Source organism: Somniosus microcephalus, chromosome 7 (genome assembly GCF_052327205.1).
Source record: "Somniosus microcephalus isolate GS21.2 chromosome 7, FLI_Smic_1.0, whole genome shotgun sequence".
Classification (NCBI taxonomy): domain Eukaryota; kingdom Metazoa; phylum Chordata; class Chondrichthyes; order Squaliformes; family Somniosidae; genus Somniosus; species Somniosus microcephalus.
Window position 1 is genome coordinate 176354860 of NC_140993.1, and position 19302 is coordinate 176374161.

At 44.2% G+C, this 19302-nt stretch overlaps 1 protein-coding gene across 3 annotated transcripts in view; it reads right to left on the reverse strand.

Moving 5' to 3' along the window:
- Positions 1–1111: 1111 nt before the first annotated feature.
- The window catches only part of zbtb14 (zinc finger and BTB domain containing 14), a 37224-nt gene continuing 19033 nt past the window's right edge, over positions 1112–19302 (reverse strand). The window contains exons 1-3 of one of the 3 annotated variants that reach the window (XM_085993242.1): positions 13341–13602; positions 8039–8151; positions 1112–3882 (exon numbers count right to left, since the gene is read on the reverse strand). In XM_085993242.1, coding sequence (XP_085849368.1) covers positions 2541–3866 — 1326 coding nt within the window. In that variant the 5' untranslated portion in view covers positions 3867–3882; positions 8039–8151; positions 13341–13602 and the 3' untranslated portion in view covers positions 1112–2540. Of the gene's footprint in view, positions 3883–8038; positions 8152–13340; positions 13603–19302 lie in introns of those variants that run through there. The other 2 variants (XM_085993243.1, XM_085993241.1) reach the window with 2 other exon arrangements.

Sequence of the window (19302 nt, forward strand, 5' to 3'; positions counted from 1 at the left end):
GTTAGATTTCTAATGTCTTGACACAGTACCAAATGAATTTCTTGGCCGAATCCTTGTGTCAGATTTCCAAGTAGATCAGAAGGAAGTTCCAAAGTATACGTATTATAGGGTAGGTTTTACAAATTTGCGATTCCAGTGCAGAAATCTTTATGCTGGAAGTACACACATCAGGAATTCAGGCAGGGACATCAACAGGTCTGACAGGATTTCCCATTTGTTAATGGATAGAAAATCCTGCTAATCTCTGCACCCAAATTTCTGATTTCCTTCCCAGTACATGAAGCTCTGTGCCTGGAGTTTTATTCTATTCATTCATGGGATGTGGGTGTCATTTATTGCCCATCCCTAATTGCCCTCGAGAAGGTGGTGGTGAGCCTCCTTCTTGAACCACTGCAGTCCATGTGGTGAAGGTACTCCCACAGTGCTATTTGGGAGGGAGTTCCAGGATTTTGACCCAGCGTCAGGATGGTGTGTGACTTAGTGGGGAACTTGGAGGTGGTGGTGTTCCCGTGCGCCTGATGCCCTCATCCTTCTAGGTGGTAGAGGTTGTGGGTTTGGGAGGCACATCTTGTAGATGGTACACACTGCAGCCACATCACGCCGGTAGTGGAGGATGTGGTGCCAGTCAAGCAGGCTGCTTTGTCCTGGATGGTGTCGAGCTTCTTGAGTGTTGTTGGAGCTGCACTCATCTAGGCAAGTGGAGAGCATTTTATCACACTCCTAACTTGTGCCTTGTAGGTGGTGGAAAGGCTTTCAGGAGTCAGGAGCACCCAAAAAAAAATAGGGGGGAACATTGGTCAAGAGGTGAGTCATTCGCCACAGAATACCCAATCTCTGACCTGCCCTTGTAGCCACAGCATTTATGTGGCTGGTCCAGTTAAGTTTCTGGTCAATGATGACCCCCAGGATGTTGATAGGGGATTTGATGATGGTAATTAATTCATAAAAGGCAAAATACAAGTTTCAAAAATGAAAAAAAAACCATCAGTGGCAAATGTTATTCTAAAATGTTTACATTTTAATTAGAAAAAGTCTTTTTTCAGACAAAAGTAAATTTTCTGAGGAAGTTTTAGTCTAACAGTGATCAAACCAATTATAAAAGAGAATAAAATACGTTCAAATAACCCAATTCAAATTTATACGTATTGTGTCGATCACCAAACATTCATACCAAAACAATGACAACTAATTTGAGTGTAAGCACATTGCTTACATAACATCACCACAGGCTTGACACATGAACACAGAGCACTGGCATAGACTAGGGTAAAAACACTGATATATGTGTCCGATACATGTATGAAAATTTTAATCATATTTTCTAAACTTTGAGCTGGGCAGGACAACTTAATCTGAATTCAAAACTAACAGTAAATTTTACAATTATTCAGTTTTTAATTAAAAATATTTACAGGCAAGTATCCATCTAAAATTTTACCATAAGAATTATCAGATAGCTGCTTTAAAAGGAGAGTTTTTTTAATATAAGTGCAGACAAAGTGTTAAGAGCAGCAGATCATTGGAATGCATTGCTCCATTGTTAAGTTGCTAGGGGTCCAGATTTTGTTCCAAAGCTCTTTTAGGGATATGGCAAGTATTTTTTTGAGTCAGGAGCCTTGCTGTCGTCAGGTTCTGCTGCTATTTATCCAAATCCACAGCTCAAGCTTTAATTTAACAAGGAAGATACTGTATGCAAATCTATCTGATTACATCATATTCTCTGTTAAAAGCACTAAACATTAATTGATACTCATCTTCTTTTACCATTATAGAATATGTGGTAGAAAGGAGTCTGCGCATACGTTACAAAGTATGCCTTCTGCACCATTAGCTGGTATAAAGTAAGACCAACATGTGATATAGGCTATACAAAAGTTGTCTTTGCTTCCCTTAAAGAAACTTAGATAAAAGGAACAGTGGTACAAAAAACAAACATCAAGAGTAATTGTTTTCTTTTTAAGAATGCTTAAAAATCAGGCATAAAAATTGCTCCAACTAAATTAGCAACATTTCTGTGGGCAGGTGTCCATTCAAAAGAATAGGTATCAAAAATATTCAAATGCTTAAATCCTATTCCTAAAGACTTCTAATGCAATTGGCTCATTTGCTACCACAGAATATAGTCAAAGAGACTGCAGTGGCAGGCCAAGACATTAAAAGCAACTTTATTTTTAAATAAACTTTAAAAAGCTGTAACACACCACTCAAAGTATGCCACAAATACATTATTGCACCATACAAGGATTAAAGCATTTATAACACTTGAAATGTTCAATTACGTAATTTATCCTGTTATCCCAAGTGGCCAACCCTACTATTAAATCCTTATACAGTGCAACAATTTACCCTAAATATATTAGATTATATACACTGAGACAGAGAAAAAAAATAGGATTCTTCATACAAATTGTAAAAAGGAACAGAATTTAAAGACAAAATATATAAGGGTCACATTTATTAATGCAGTCATCTATATTAGACAGAAGCCCTTTACAAAAACAAAAGGGAAAATGGGAAACTAGCACTAAATTAATTTTGCCTCAACTACAGGTTATACTTTCCAGGTTTTGGTCTGTTTCAGCTGCCATTGCTGCAGCTTGCAACTGCTCTGTCTCACTAGCAATCACACCTGTAGACACTTGTTTGCGTTCACTGTGCATATTGTTTTCATGCCTCTTTAGATCAGAAGCTTTGGCAAAAGCTTTGGTACAGGAACCACAAACAAATGGCTTCTCACCTCGGTGCCTCCGTTCATGATCTTTCAGGTGAGACTTGTGCTTGAAGGCTTTGTCACACATGTGGCATGCAAAGGGTCTTTCATTACTGTGGACTCGTTCATGTTTTTTTAGGTCAGGAGCTCGAATGAAAGATTTTCCACACACATCGCACCCATAAGGTTTGAAACCTGTGTGAATTTTGAGATGTTCTTTCAAGTGAGCTTGCGTGGTGAAGGCCTTTGAGCAGATGTCACACACAAATGGTCGATCAGCAGAATGCAACTTCTCATGTTTCCTCAAACGTGTTTCATCAGTGAAAGTCTTGCCACAAGTCTGACAGCTGAACTGTTCCCTATCCCCATACAACAAATATTCAAATTTCACATCAGCGTTTGCTGTCCAGCCTGGCGGCTGTTCTTCCTTGACTCCGCTCATGCTGTCATTGAAAGCAAGAGTTGGAGGTGGTTGGGGGGTCATATCCTTCGGCTCATTTGTCTCCATGGTTTCCACTTCTGAACCAAAGCAATTGACTTTACGAACTTCTTCACTTCCAAGTTCTTTTAAAATGGCTTCCTGAACCCGCAGGCCATTTGCTTGGGTCTTTGCGTCATCCTGATTGGATACAGTTTCTTCTACTGCCTCTTCTGACTGGCCTTCAAGTTGATCTCCAATTTCTTCTATCTCCTCGTCTGTGCTATTTACTGAGGGTCGATGGATTTTAGCACTTATACTGTAGGGGTATCGACTTTTGCGACGGGCTGCATTCTGTTGAGGAGACACATCACGCTTCTGAGTACATAGTTTATCTAAGAATTTTATTCCGAGGATTTGTCCAGAAGACATCATCAGGTTCACATCTTCTCTCTTCACAGAGATTTTAGAGGTGTACATATAATTTAGTACTTCTTCAAATATATCTGAACGCAAAAAGTCAATCTCGATCACTGAAGAACTATCAACCTCTAGTTTTTTAAACAACTTCTTGAAGTAAGTGCTGCAGGCTGCCAAAACACATCTGTGGGCTCGGAACTTAACATCTTCCACCACAATGGCTATGTCACAGAACTCTCCTTCTAATCGCTGCTCGTTCAAGGTCTTCAGGAATGCATTTTTATGTTCGTCATCATTATATTTCACTACTTCACCCATTGTGCACTGTAAGCAACTGGTAAAAAAGGATTAGAAAAGGAACAAAGTAATTTAAAGTTTCTGCAATAAATAAGATGTATTTAGAATGTGCAATCCCCAAACCCAACTGGACAGCATTAATCATGGTTCTTATGGGAAAAGAGGCATCTTAAATTGGCTATTTTAATACTTGACTATGACTGACCCCCATAACCTCCCATATTAAATCAGTCTGCTTTGTTCTAGGCTTTACATATTCCAGAAAGCAGAGAGTAGTGGTGAACCATTGCTTTTCAGACTGGAGGGAAGTGTGAAGTGGTGTCCCCCAGGGGTGTTGGGACCACTGCTCTTTTTGAATTATATTAATGACCTGGACTTGGTTAAAAGGGGCATAATGTCAAAGTTTGCAGATGACACAAAACTCAGAAATGCAGTAAACAGTGAGGAAGATAGTAACAGACTCCAGGAGGACCTAGACAGACTGGTGAACTGGGCAGACACATGGTAGATTAAATTTAATGCAGAGAAGTGTGAAATGATGCATTTTGGTAGGAAGAATGAGGAGAGGCAATATAAACTAAATGGTACAATTTTAAAGGGGTGCAGGAACAGAGAGACCTGGGGTGTACGTACATAAGTCTTTCAAGGTGGCAGGACAAATTGAAAAGGCTGTTAAAAAGGCATATGGGATCCTTGGCTTTATAAACAGACGCACAGAGTACAAAAGCAAAGAAGTTATGTTAAACCTTTATAAAACACTGGCTAGGCCCCAGCTTGAATATTGTGCTCAATTCTGGGCACCATACTTTAGGAAGGATGCCAAGGCCTTAGAGAGGGTGCCGAGGAGATTTACTGGAATGGTACCAGGGTGAAAGACTTCAGTTACATGGAGAAACTAGAGAAACTGGGATTGTCCTCCTTAGACCAGAGAAGATTAAAGGGAGATTTGATAGAGGTGTTCAAAATCATGAAGGGTTTTGATAGAGTAAATAAAGAGAAACTGTTTCCAGTGACAGAAGGGTTGGTAACCAGAGGACACAGATTTAAGGTAATTGGCAAAAGAACCAGAGGCGACATGAAGAAAACATTTTTTATGCAGTGAGTTATGATCTGGAATGCACTGCCTGAAAGGGTGGCGGAAACAGATTCAATAATGGCCTGGATTTTGCGGTCACTTGCCCGCAGACTTTCTATGGGCTTTTGCACTAGAAATTCCTCTCAGCCAACCATCCAAATGGCGCAGCGCCCTCTACAGAGCATCTGGTACCTCTGAAAAGGGCAAGCAACCAGATTGAAGAATTGTTAATGAGCAGCACAGATTCTGAACCAGGAAGAGTCAATTAGAATCCAAATCAGGTACAGAAAATGAAAGAAAGATTGGATTAAGAGAGAGATAAAAGAGACAGAAAGAAACAGTAAAAAATTTTTTTTTAAATTACATTTATTAAATCTCCAATAATAATTAAAATCCAAAAGGAATTTTCACTGCCAGAGAGGTTGTTTGGCAATAATTAAGCCTTAGCATGCCGCTAAAAGGGTATTTACACTGGAATGGACAAGCCTTAACTGTTTCTGGCGAGTTTAGTTTGTATACATCAGGTTAAGAACAGCAACTTCATGCCTTTCAATTTATTTGAATGGCGAGTCTCTCGGTATAACGCAGCTTTTGGAGGAGCAGAGCATCACGGAGAGCAACTTCCTGATTTCCGCATTTAACTACACATGTGCAGTCGCTGGAAGTTGCTGTCTGATTTCCATGTAAATAACGGTAAATCATTTTTAGCCTCACTGTTACTTCTAGTGCAAAGTCCGGCCTATTAACTTTCAAAAGGGAATTGAATAAATACTTGAAGTGAAAAAAATTGCAGGGCTATGGGGAAACAGAAGAGGAGTGGGACTAATTGGATAGCTCTTTCAAAGAGCCAGCACAGGCACGATGGGCTGAATGGCCTTCTTCTGTGTTGTATCATTCTAGGATATACTTTTATTGTATACAGAATACACATGAACTACCTCAGGCATTATTTATATTCAGTCAATGATGGATTGACCTAATAATACATGAACAACTAACTCATGCTATTTACAGTCAGCACCACAAATAAGATACAGACTTAGGTGCAACCACTGGGACAGAAGAGAATATGTTTGCTCCCCTAAAAAATGTTGTTGGCTTTGTCAATCTCCCCATACCCATTCCAATGCCACTAATGTCCCTCAAACTCATGATACATGATTCTGGACATATACCCCATGGGTCTTCCATATACTTTCTCTTTATACCATACCTTACACAAATAAATTGTATAAAATGAATTAGTGACAAAGGAAAGACTATTAATATTGTCTTAGCAAAGTACTACTCTCCTTTCCCTTAAAAAATACAAGAGCAAAAGTGTCATAGCATGAGAATGTAGTATCTCCATGAAATAAGTGACAATTATATAAGGTAGGGTATAAAATGTCATGAAAGTTTACATAGAAACAAAAAGCACAGTAATTTGTGTACTTCCACATAATACGAACTCAGCACCAGTGTTACTGCAGAGGTTTCCTGAGGTACCTCCAATCACATCTCATCACTGGTGGCAACACAACCAGCTCAATGGCACTATGGTAGGGTCTACTATCTTAGGTATGATGGTGGACGGTCATTATTGCTGGGTGGTATAGCCCTTCCATGACATCAGGAAAATCCTGGCCAGTTTACTAAAGTTGCAAATGTAATTTGCACCAACTGCACATGCACGAGATTTGGGCAAGGGCAACTTTTTTTTTAAAACTTTGGACCAATTTCACGCATGTAAATCTTGTAAAACAGTAATCTGTTGTTAGTAATCTAATAATGGGGCAGTTATGCTGCAAGAGACGATAGCAAAATACTGCAGATGCTGGAAATCCAAAATAACAACAGAAAATGCTGGAAAAACTCAGCAGGCCAGGCAACATCCGTGGAGAGAGAAATAGAGTCAACGTTTCGGGTCGAAACCCTTTGTCAAGACTGAAAAAGCACAGGAAATGAAATAGATTAAAAGGCCAGTTTGGGGGCTGGGAGAGAACAAAAGAGAAGTGAAGAGACATTAAGAATTCAAAACAAGACGAGATGGTGATAGGACTAGTGGAGACAAAAGACAGCTCTAGATTAGGTGTGAAATGCGCTGGCAAAATGGGAGACAGCTGCCATGTGGGAGAGAAAAAAAGGAAGGGAGGGCCAAAACCAAGGTGTGGATAAAAAGTATAAGTAAAAATGTAATGGGGGCCGAGGTTATGATCTGAAATTGTTGAACTCGATATTGAGTCCGGAAGGCTGTAAAGTGCCTAATCGGAAGATGAGGTGCTGTTCCTCGAGCTTACGCTGAGCTTCCGTGGAACAATGCAAGAGCCCGAGTACAATGAGGTCTGAGTGGGAATGGGGCGGTGAATTAAAATGACAGGCAACCGGAAGCTCGGGGTCACCCTTACAGACTGAACGGAGGTGTTCCGCAAAGCGGTCATCCAATCTGCGTTCGGTCTCCCCAGTGTAGAGGAGACCACATCGTGAGCAGTGAATACAGTATACTAGATTGCAAGAAGTACAAGTAAATTGTTATTTCACTTGGAAGGGGTGTTTGGGGCCCTGGACAGTGGGAAGGGGGGAGGTATAAGGGCAGGTGTTGCATCTCCTGCGCTTGACAGGAAGGTGCCGGGCGAAGGGGAAGGGGTGCTGGGGGTGATAAGAGGAGTGGACTAGGCTGCAAGAGATTTGAGCTCAAGTACGGAATTGCGAGAACTGTTCCACTGGAAGCACTCAGTAACAAAATGGGATAGGAGTTGATCGTTGTGCAAGACGAATTTAGAATGCCCATACATGAACATTCTCTTCAAATCAAGGTCGATAAGACAAAAATATCTTGTTTATCTCCCAGCTTTAAGGTGCTTAACAAGAAATAAGTTTCGGCAGTCTTAATGAAGTTATTTATTTGTGTGGGTCCACAACACAAAATAATCCACAATCTTAGAGCCCAAGTGAATGGCTAGAGTCTATCTGGAGTCAAAATGAAAACATTAATTCTGTTACAGTAAAATATGCTCTTCTGACACTGGGGTTAAGGCAGAGTAGAGGAAGTTTTACTTGTGCTTACCTATGCTATACTTGACTTGTAAATGCTTAATGTTAACAACTAAAACCCAACAGCAGAAATGTGTTACATTACCCAACAAGGTTGCCATTCAAAATTTAGAGTTGATGCTGCAATGGAAAATTTCTCTCAGCCAACACATCGACAGTCATTTCCCAAAATGCAAATTGCTTGGAGTTAAACTAAATCTTTAAAAAAAGATAATTTGCAGAGATATATAAGGAATAATAATATTTATATAACACCTCATCACATCTCTGAGAAACATTTTATAATTATTACTTTTGAAGTCACTGTTATATTGGCACACAGCAGGATTTCATAGTTTGCGATAAACGACCAGTTAATCTGTTTTGGTGATGTTGGTTGAAGGATAAATATTGCTCAGAATTCCCTGCTCTTTTTTGAATAGTGCCACAAGACCTTTAACATACACCTAAATAGGCAGTGGAGGGCTTGGTTTAGTGAGTTGTCTGTAGGACAGTGCTTCTAAGTACGACACTGAACTATCAGTTTGGATTATGTACTCAAATCCTAGTTTGAGATTTGAATCCACAGGCTTTTGAATCGGACCCAACTGAGTATATGGGAATCATAACAGGAACGCGTTTAAAAGAGGCAATATTGCTTCTGGACATTATAATAGTTCTAAATTTTCTTGATCAGATTGCCAATGCCAATATTATTTATACTTATTTCTTCAAGTGCTAGATACTGTAATCAAAAATTGTAGGGTAATCCTTGAAACACTGTGAAATTGCTTCTTAGGGTGAATGTTTTCTGCATTGCTTCTGAAATCACTTTCTGCTGTTAATCACGGGTAAACTGCTCTTTTCAAAATCCATAGCTTCCAGCCATAGCCAGATACAGCATGAGAGTTACAGAACTGTGTTCTTGTGTTAACATTTATTCAAAATTTGTCCCCGTTTATATCTTTTAGTAATTTTCTGCCAAATATAAATAAATGTTGGCTAGAGGCAGCAATCGAATAGAATTAAGCACTGCTGTGTTTTTGTGAATTCCTTTATGATTTAATAACGATTTGGTCCAAGTTACAATCAGCAGAGACAAAATGCAATTTTTATAAAGACTTCAACCAACTCTATTTTGAAAACAATATTAGAGGATTAGAGGTTCAGTAGGTTATTGCTTTAACTATAATTGACATTACACTCCCACAGAATGCTTCACAGAATGCTTCATTTTACAATGTAAAAGGTTGAAATTTCCGCAGAAATCAACATTTAAAATGAATGAACCACCCATTGGTTGTGCCACTCACAATCCGCTGCTATGCTCTCTCCGGTGTATTCTAATTAATTTTCCCAGTGAATTGTGGCGTAAATTCGCTCGTGGAGGATTGGGGAGCACAATGGTCTAACATGGTGTTGGTGGTCAATACCGCCATTGCAGCGAATTACAATATGCATCAACTTAATGGCCCAGAAATTGCTGGAACGGCAATTGTATTATTTTTGCGCAGCAAATTGCTGGAAATGCAAATAGGTAACTGTACGCCGATGTCAACAGGGCATCTGGGACCTCATGAATGTCGGATCCAATGGTCTATCTCCTTAACCAATTAAATTTAAGCATAAACATAGAAGATAGGAGCAGGAGTAGGCTATTCGGCCCCTCGAGCCTGCTCCACCATTCAATGAGATCATGGCTAATCATCCAAACTCAGTACTCTGTCCCTGCCTTCTCCCCATATCCCTTGATCCCCTTAGCCTTAAGAAATATATCTAACTCCTTGAATATATTTAATGAATTGGCCTCTACTGCCTTCTGTGGCAGAGAATTCCACAGGTTCACCACTCTCTGGGTGAAGAAATTCCTCCTCATCTCAGTCCTAAATGGCTTACCCCTTATCCTTAGACTGTGACCCCTGGTTCTGGACTCCCCAACCATTGGGAACATCCTTCCAGCATCTAGTCTGTCTACACCTGTTAGAATTTTATAAGTTTCAATGAGATCCCCTCTCATTCTTCTAAACTCTAGCGAATATAAGCCTAATCGACCCAATCTCTCTTCATACGTCATTCCTGCCATCCCAGGTATCAGTCTGGTGAATCTTTGCTGCACTCCCTCCATGGCAAGAACATCCTTCCTCAGATAAGGCGACCAAAACTGCACACAATACTCAAGGTGTGGTCTCACCAGAACCAGGGGTCACAGTCTAAGGATAAGGGGACCAGGGGTCATAGTCTAAGGATAAGGGGTAGGCCATTTTGGACAGAAATGAGGAGGAATTTCTTCACCCAGAGAGTGGTGAACCTGTGGAGTTCTCTACCACAGAAGGCAGTAGAGGCCAATTCATTAAATATATTCAAGAAGTGGATATATTTCTTAAGGCTAAAGGGATATGGAGAGAAGGCAGGAACAGGGTTCTATGTTTCACGAAGGTCCTGTACAACTGCAGCAAGACATCCTTGCTCCTGTACTCGAATCCTCTCGCTATGAAGGCCAGCATATCATTTGCCTTCTTAATCGCCTGCTGCACCTGCATGCTTACCTTCAGTGACTGGTGTACAAGGACACCCAGGTCTCGTTGCACTTCCCCTTTTCCCAATCTATTGCCATTCAGATAATAATCTGCCTTCCTGTTTTTGCCACCAAAGTGGATAATCTCGCATTTATCCACATTATAATGCATCTGCCCAATCGCCCAACCTGTCCAGATCGTACTGGAGTTTCTCTGCATCCTCCTCACAGCACACACGCCCACCCAGCTTTGTGTCGTCTGCAAACTTGGAGATATTACATCTAGTTCCCTCGTCTAGATCATTAATATATATTGTGAATAACTGGGGTCCTAGCACCGATCCCTGCGGTACCCCACTAGTCACTGCCTTCCACTCGGAAAAAGACCCATTTATTCCCACTCTTTGCTTCCTGTCTGCCAACCAGTTTTCTATCCAAGTCAGTACCTTACCCCCAATCCCATGTGCTTTAACTTTGCACGCTAGTCTCTTATGCGGAACAGAGCAAACGACAGAGACGGTAATTGGGTGAATTAAAGTCAAATTAGATACAGAAAGAGAAATAAAGGGAGAGAAAGATTAGATTAAGAGATAGAAAGAAAAAAAGAGATAGAAAGGAAAAGGAAAAAATTTAAAAATTAATAAAACCTCTAGGAACAACTTACTATCCGCAGGAGTGAGACTCCAGTTTCAACTGTTCCCTTTCTGGGCCTCCAATGTTGAGTTTTGGTTGTCAGGAACATAAATCATGGCCTGGAATTTACGGTCCTGATGAAAGCGAACTGGCAGCGTTCGCTGTCATTTTGCCTTTGAAACTGACCGTAACTTCAGGATTTAGTGCATGTGCAGCCTAATGCGGAAATCACTGCTCCTTCACAGGCTGCGCTGTGCGCCCCCTCGTCCCCACCCCACAGAGCCAGCAATCAGTGAAATCTCTCAAATCATGTAAAATGACAAAAACTTTGTCTCTTCTGCATTAATTACCCTGTTAAATACCCCATTAAAAGTTAGACCCTTTTGGATTAGGTGTAACTGGGGTTTTAACAGCTTACTGACTGCTAAACAAAGGTTATGGCCCTGAAAAACTAATTATAATTTTGTGCAGTGTCAAATTTAGCCATGTTAATAAAAATTCAAATTTTTAAGAAACTGAAAATAATTACTTTTAAAAAAGTTTGTTCATCTTTATTTCAGACTTGCCTATTCCCCATGAGAGCCCCAATCTTTGTTTTGCGCTCGCTAACATTAAAAAAGTTTCTGCGCTTTGATTGGCTGTTTAGAAAGCTTGTTGACGTCACAGCAGCTCGTCACTGGGAATCCCCATAACTTCCGTTGATTTGAATTACGTCAGAAAACCCGCAATTTTCGACGCAGAGATCGCGGGATCTTTGTGCAAAGCTAACTTCAGGGTCAGCAGCGAACGCCTTCGCTTCGCCGCTGGCCGCAAATTCAGGGCCCATGTTATTAACAGGGTCCTTACGACATGAAATAGCAGCCCCAAATGTCTGCGGAGTGCTTAATTCATATTTACGGTGCAAATTCCCCAATTTGTTGACACTCATGGGGAGATTTGACAGCGAGCTCCCGATTTTGCGAGGCTAACGGTGGAATAGTGCAAATCGTCCAGCAATTTGTGCCAATTCGCAACTCATGGCGTATCTCTGCTTGCCACAAACAGTAGTGTTTTTATGCATTAATTGGTGCCCTGAACTCGCCATTCATTTCCCCAGCAATTTCTGAGCCATTGATGGCTCTCACTCTCCACTCATGATGCACATTGTGTAAAACAGGCTAGAGCCATAAGGTATAACAACAGAAAATGCTGGAAAAACTCAGGTCAGGCAACATCCGTGGAGAGAAATTTGAGTTGACGTTTCGGGTTGGACCCTTCTTCAAAATTTCGGATTTCCAACATCTGCAGTATTTTGCTATCGTACTAGAGCCATACGGTGGTGCTTTTCCCCATGTGAAGAGGCTTTTGCTTTCACTGTGCACTTTCCAGCCATGCCACAAACAGCGATGTGCACTGGCGGCGCTTCCCGCGTCCGTGTCGGGCTCGCGCGCTGGGCCGCGCTTCTCCGCCGGTTTGCTTTGGATTTCAGTTGTTTCACATTAATCATGTCCGACAGGTTACTGGGGCATTAATTTTACAAAGTAGTGAGAAATCCTTTTGATATTACATTATGACTGCAAATAGGTTACGTTTTATGCACCGAATCTTAAATTAACGTTTCATTTTTTTGTTGAAACGCCATCTGTAATGTGCACATACTTTAATTCGTTTTCTGATCACTTCTACAGGGAAAATCCAAAGCGAATTTTAATTGTTAAAATTGCAAACTCCAAATTTTTTTTTTAATGAATAAAAGTGCATGGTTGGTTTTCTTTTGCTGATCATGTACGTGCACTGACAGGCTGTGTTGCGCAGAGTGCAAAGCTTCGAGGGGAACGGCAGAATTCCAGTCAATTCTCCTGAATGCACCGTTCCTTTCTGAAATAAAAGGGGTAGAAACCATCCTCGCCAACTGCACCATCCGCCCATGCATCCCTCCCTTTGCAGAGAGCCAGGATCGCGCCCCGCTCCGAGCGTGCCCGGGGTGTCACGAGTACAGCTCTCACCGACCATCTTGTTGCAGACCGCCTTCACCTCTCTCAGCACTCGGGCTGGGGGCCGCTCACACACACACAGACAGTGCGTGGCTTAAAAGGCCGATTTGCCGCCCCTTGCATTGAGAGGCTGGACGGTGCAAATAGAGGGGAGGGAAGAGAGAGGGAGAGTGGAACAAACTCGAGCCCGGAGCTTGCAGCCGCGGCCGGGCTGGGCTGGCGCGTGCACTGCCGAGCAGTCCGGGATCGAGGAGCGGGTCCCGAGCACGGCCCGGCCGCCACCTTACCTGAAACAGGTTCGCTCCGCTCCAGGGATTGGGCGCCGCGCAGCTCCCGGGACTGCCGGCGGTCTCGAAAGGACAAACTGACGTCTGGGCAGCAACTTGTGGCGGATGTGGCGCTCCGCCCGAACACCGGCAGGGTGACGGAGTGACGCGCTGCGCAAGCACGGGGCGGGAGCAGGCGCGAGCCCGGGGCGGGGACACGCACCGCAGGGCCCGGCCCGGATAATCGGAGCAAGCGCTCCCGGGCCGGCCGGGCCAGGCACAGCGCGAACCCGGTGCTCGGAGTAGCAGCGCTCGAGTAGTTTTATTAAAGGTTACTTCAAAAAGTGTGAATAGTTTATTTGGAAACCTTCTCGCATTCTTTGTCAGTTATTGGCTTCTCTTTCGGAATGCGAAAAATGCTTATTTGAAAGAGGGAAGGAAAATTAAATGATACATTTAGTTTAAGGAAGCCAGTTTAGTTTCTCACTTTTCCAAGTTTTAATTACTGTAAAAAAAAACTTTAAAATTGCAGGTACAACTGTAATACTTTCTTAGTTCATCTTGCAAAGATTAACATGTTTCATTGAAGTTAACTTTAGTGCTTTTGTGTTTTTTTGCAGGTGGGAACTCCCTTTCCGACTTATTTCAAGTTATACTGTATTAGCAATCTTTCCACTGTACCTATAGTAACAAGATACAAATTGGTTGCATTAACTCTCATTCTCTAACTTATGGCCATCTTCAGTGATCACAAAGTCCCGTTCTATGGGAGAGATTAATGGAGTAGTATGTACGCACATGGGAGCACAATATTGTAAATGTACCCTATCAGGGAACCTTTGCCACTGGGAGCACACACCAGGAATTCAGCCACCAGCTCTGCATGATTTTCTATAATGATAAGAAAATGGTTGTGTTTATTTCCAACACCAGATTTCTGATTGGTCCCCTTGGAGGACAAGACCTAATTTCTGTTTGGTCCCCTTGGAGGACAATACACACCCAGCAGTTTATCTGGAATATGTAATTTGATCCTGCCTGTCTAAGTAATCAAGTACTTTGCAAAGTGTAATTCAAGCCATTCTGACTGCCTTGCTCCAGACAGAACAGAGCTCACCCTTGCGGGTTAAGACCTTGTCCTACCCAACAAGTTCCTAACCTTCCTCCCACCCCCACAGTTTCTGACCTTTTCCCTCCCAGCAAGTTTCTTGACCTCCCCCTGCCCAAGTTCCTGACCTTCCTTACCCCCCCACCCCAGGTTCATGACCTCCCCCTGCCCAAGTTCCCCCCCAATAGATGGGGCATTGTGTGGGTCACAGATTGTTAACAGGTTTATTGGGCATGAAGTGAATAATGACAGTGTCCTAACTTCTGGATTTTGTCCAGTCCAATGTCACTTGCCATACACATACCTAACTTGCCAAGAAATCAACCAGGTCAGAGAAAATGGGGAGTCTAGAACCAGGGGCCGCAGCCTCAAGATAAAGGGTAGGCCATTCAAGACTGAGATGAGAAGAAATTTCTTCACACAGTGGGTGGTGAATCTTTGGAATCCTCTACCTCAGGGGGCTGTGGAGGCTCAGTCATTGGGTATATTCAAAACAGAAGTCGATAGATTTCTGACTAGTAAGGGCATCAAGGGATATGGCGATAGGGCCAGTGAATGGAGTTGAGGCAGAAGATCAGCTATGATCTCATTGAATGGCGGAGCAGGCTCGAAGGGCCGAATGGCCTACTCCTGCTCCTATTTCTTATGTCAAGGGGGAAGAATGGGAGAAGGTGGTGCGGGTGTAAAGGGGGGGGGAGGTGGTGCGGGTGTAAAGGGGGGGGGAGGTGGTGCGGGTGTAAAGGGGGGGGAGGTGGTGCGGGTGTAAAGGGGGGGTGGTGCGGGTGTAAAGGGGGGGGGTGGTGCGGGTGTAAAGGGGGGGGGGTGGTGCGGGTGTAAAGGGGGGGGTGGTGCGGGTGTAAAGGGGGGGGTGGTGCGGGTGTAAGGGGGGGGTGGTGCGGGTGTAAAGGGGGGGTGGTGCGGGTGTAAAGGGGGGGGTGATGGTGCGGGTGTAAAGGGGGGGGTGGTGCGGGTGTAAAGGGGGGGCGGGTGTAAAGGAGGGGGGGGCGGGTGTAAAGGGGGGGGTGGTGTGGGTGTAAAGGGGGGGGTGGTGGTGGTGCGGGTGTAAAGGGGGGGTGGTGCGGGTGTAAAGGGGGGGTGGTGCGGGTGTAAAGGGGGGGTGGTGCGGGTGTAAAGGGGGGGTGGTGCGGGTGTAAAGGGGGGGTGGTGCGGGTGTAAAGGGGGGGCGGGTGTAAAGGGTGGGGGGGGCGGGTGTAAAGGGGGTGGGGTGTAAAGGGGGTGGGGGGGGTGTAAAGGGGGTGGGGGTGAATACACATGCTGAAGATGGGCTGCTGAGATTTTAGTGTCTAAAGTGGGGAAAAAAAGTTTCATTTCATTTCAATTTTTAAAAAGGTTTTAAAATTAAATTTAGTTCTAGTTAAGTTAGTTTAGTTTAGTTTAGTTTAAGTTTAGATTAGTCTAGACAAAGTAGAGAAGGAAAAGACCGCCAGAAAGACTACCAAAGAAAAAAAAAACCCAGAGGAAAATAGAGGGAAAAAAAAGCCAAAGCAAAAAAAAAAAAGAAACAAGAGAAGAACTACACAAACCAGTGAACGGCAGCCACACGGGGCTTCAGCAGCGGTGGTTGAGTCGGCGGCATCGGGACCGAGTTCGAGGAGGCGAGGTGACTCGGGCCGCAGCCCAGCGGTCCAGCAACCGGCACAGCCGAGGGGACTCGGGCCGCATCCCAGAAATCGGAACGCAGCCCGGCAACGGGCACAGCGGAGAGGACTCGGGCCGCATCCCAGAAATCGGCACAGCCGAGGAGATCCGGAACGCAGCCCGGCAATCGGCACAGCGGAGAGGACTCGGGCCGCATCGCAGAAATCGGCACAGCCGAGGAGATTCGGAACGCAGCCCGGAAATCCAGCAATCGGCACAGCCGAGGGGACTCGGGCCACAGCCCAACAATCCAGCACGGGAAAGGCCCGAGGAGCCAGGCCAGCAGGCACAGAGACCTCTGAGGAGAAGGAGAGCAACCAGAAGGCTCGCAACCAAGACCGTGAGTACAGGGCCCAGGGAGGGAGGCCCAGGGAAAGGCCCGAGGAGCCAGGCCGAAACAGAGGCCCAGAGACCTCTGAGGGGGAGGGGAACAGCCCGAAGGCACCGGGAAACAGCGGCTCACAGACTCAGACCTGAGAAGGGTGAACCCAGGAGCCGAGGCCCAGGGACCACGGGGTCGGAGAGGGGGACCGGGAAAGTTCGCGAACAGGGAGAGGGTAACACCAAACCCGGGGCCCCAGAAAAGCTTATTCTAAGATCAACAATACTTTACCAAAAATGAGCGAATCAGAAGATCCACAACAGCCCCGCTTCCAGATTCCCCCCAACACCACAAAAAAAGCTATAAAAACGATCAAGCATGCTCAGATGAGAGAAAAACCAGAAACTCTCTTTACTGACTGTTACAACAATGGGACAAAAAGTAACCTCATATTCTACTCAGATCAGCCAGCGGCTTGGATCAGAGCAATAAAATCACACTATACCAGTGTTAAGCTAAAAAATACCGCAAATGGGTCCATAATGAAAATTAACACACCAGGAGACAGTTCAATCACGACTGTCAACGCGTACAATACCGGAACAATATTAGTGCAAGGCAACCTCGACAAATTTGCAACGGCCTTCAGGACACTGAAAAGATCAACTACGAGGGGAATGAACAGCCCCAGAGTGGCCCGCACTCCCCCCAACATTGACAACTTGCCAGGAGAAAATCTGCATGGTCAAGGCATGAACGAGCCACACAGTTCAAACCAGACACTAACCCCGGGGAACCACAGCCACACGATACAGCTCACAAACCCCAGCATAACTACCACAGAGGAAGCCACACATAGTTCCCCTACCATTCCCAGCCCACCAAGAGAAGAGCAGCATAGCCAGGAAGTGAGTGAGCCTTCCAGGGCCGACCAGCCTAGCCAGGAAGTGAGTGAGCCTTCCAGGGCCGACCAGACACATACCCCGGGATCACACAGCCAGATACAACCAAAAGATAAATTTAATCAATTAGAGATAGAGATGGTTAAACTTAGAGAGGAGGTCCTCAAATTGAATGACAAACAAAAGCAGGAGAGGGAGAGACACAAGAGAGAGCTGAATAGACTTGATAACCAGGTGAATCTACTTAAGAATCAGGTGAAAGAGCTGCAGGAAAAAGAAGAGAGCCATAGAGGAGAGAAAACACCATTAGACCAGCAACCAGAGGCTAGAGATAAGACAAGACAGAGCCGGACGGAACGGCTGCACTCCCACACGGAACAAAAGCAACAGACACACAATACAAGGGGTGCCACACAGACCGACCAGCATGCTGACTCGCAATCTTCCCCCACCACCATGGAACCACAAGCGAGCCGCTCACAAGAGGTACGCAGACACCCCAGCTCGGCACACTATGAGTCCAGGCGAAAGCCACCAGACAGTAAACACAAACAAGGCTGACGTCGTAATACTCATAGACTCAAATGGGAAATTTCTATGGGAGAAAAAGCTCTTCCCTAGAAGTAAAGTAGAAAAGATTTGGTGCCCAACAACAGATAGAGCCATGGGATGGCTGACCAAAGCCAGATTAGGCTCCCCCCAACACATAATAATACACACGGGCACAAATGACCTAAAGGCCAAACAGAAAGAGGTAGCAACATCGCTCAGAGCAATGATTAGGAAGGCAAGCAGTACATTTCCAAACACTAGAATCACTGTTTCCACAATATTGCCGAGAACAGACTTCAACAACAACACAATTCATGAGATAAATGCCAGCATAGCAACAGAATGCGAATCAAACCACAACGTGCACCTGGCCCAACACCCCACCCTCGATGAAGAATGTCTTTACGACCACGTCCACATCCAAAGACAAAAAATATCGATCTTTGCTAAAGCCCTGAAGGACGTCGCTTTTAACCGGGTCCATACCCAGACTCCAAGAGGACCCCCCCCCCGACCACCAGAGATCAGCGGGGTACATATCAGGAACACTACAAAGACCACCACCACACCAACCGAGACCGGAGAGGATCCCCATGCAAAACAACATTATCAGACCTGCACCACTCCTGTCCCACAGGGGAATAGGACCGCTACCAGCCAGACAGAGGGAGAGATGCACAGGACGTACGCAATACCTCAGACAGAAACAATCCATTAAGAGACAATAAGCAGATGTGCAGCAGCATCTACTTCCGCCTTATGGATCAATGACTAATTAATAGAAAGAACTGTAACCAAATTGTATTAACTTTTGTAGACATCTGGGGTGATCTTTTTCCCCACACTTAGACACGACAAACACGTACCACTCTTTAACCTATCATAGAAAAAGATAAAACTTAACATGAAATCCTTATATATTTCGACCTGGAATATCCAAGGTCTACGCTCTTCAGTGCGAGAAGTGAAGAGTAGGACCCCAGAGTTCATAGAGGAAACTACAGATCTAGATATTATCATTTTACAGGAAACTTGGTATAAAGGAAAAGGACACACCGGCTGTCCCCAAGGGTACACTGAGCTAGTGGTCCCCTCCAATAAATTACCAAGTGTAACCCAAGGCAGAGACTCCGGAGGCATACTGATCTGGTTTAAAACAGAACTTAAGAATTACACCAAATTTATAAAAAAGGGCGAAAACCATATGTGGCTCAAACTTGAGAGGGAGATTATCTCAAACACCCACGATGTTTACATTTGCGCACTTTATATCCCTCCAATCGATTCCCCGTACTACAAAGAGGACACCTTCTCCAACATGGAGGGGGAAATTATCCAATACCAGGCCCAGGGGAACGTGTTGATCTGTGGGGACCTCAATTCAAGAACGGGCGAAGAACCAGACTTCACCAATAATCAGGGAAACAATTACGTATTCGG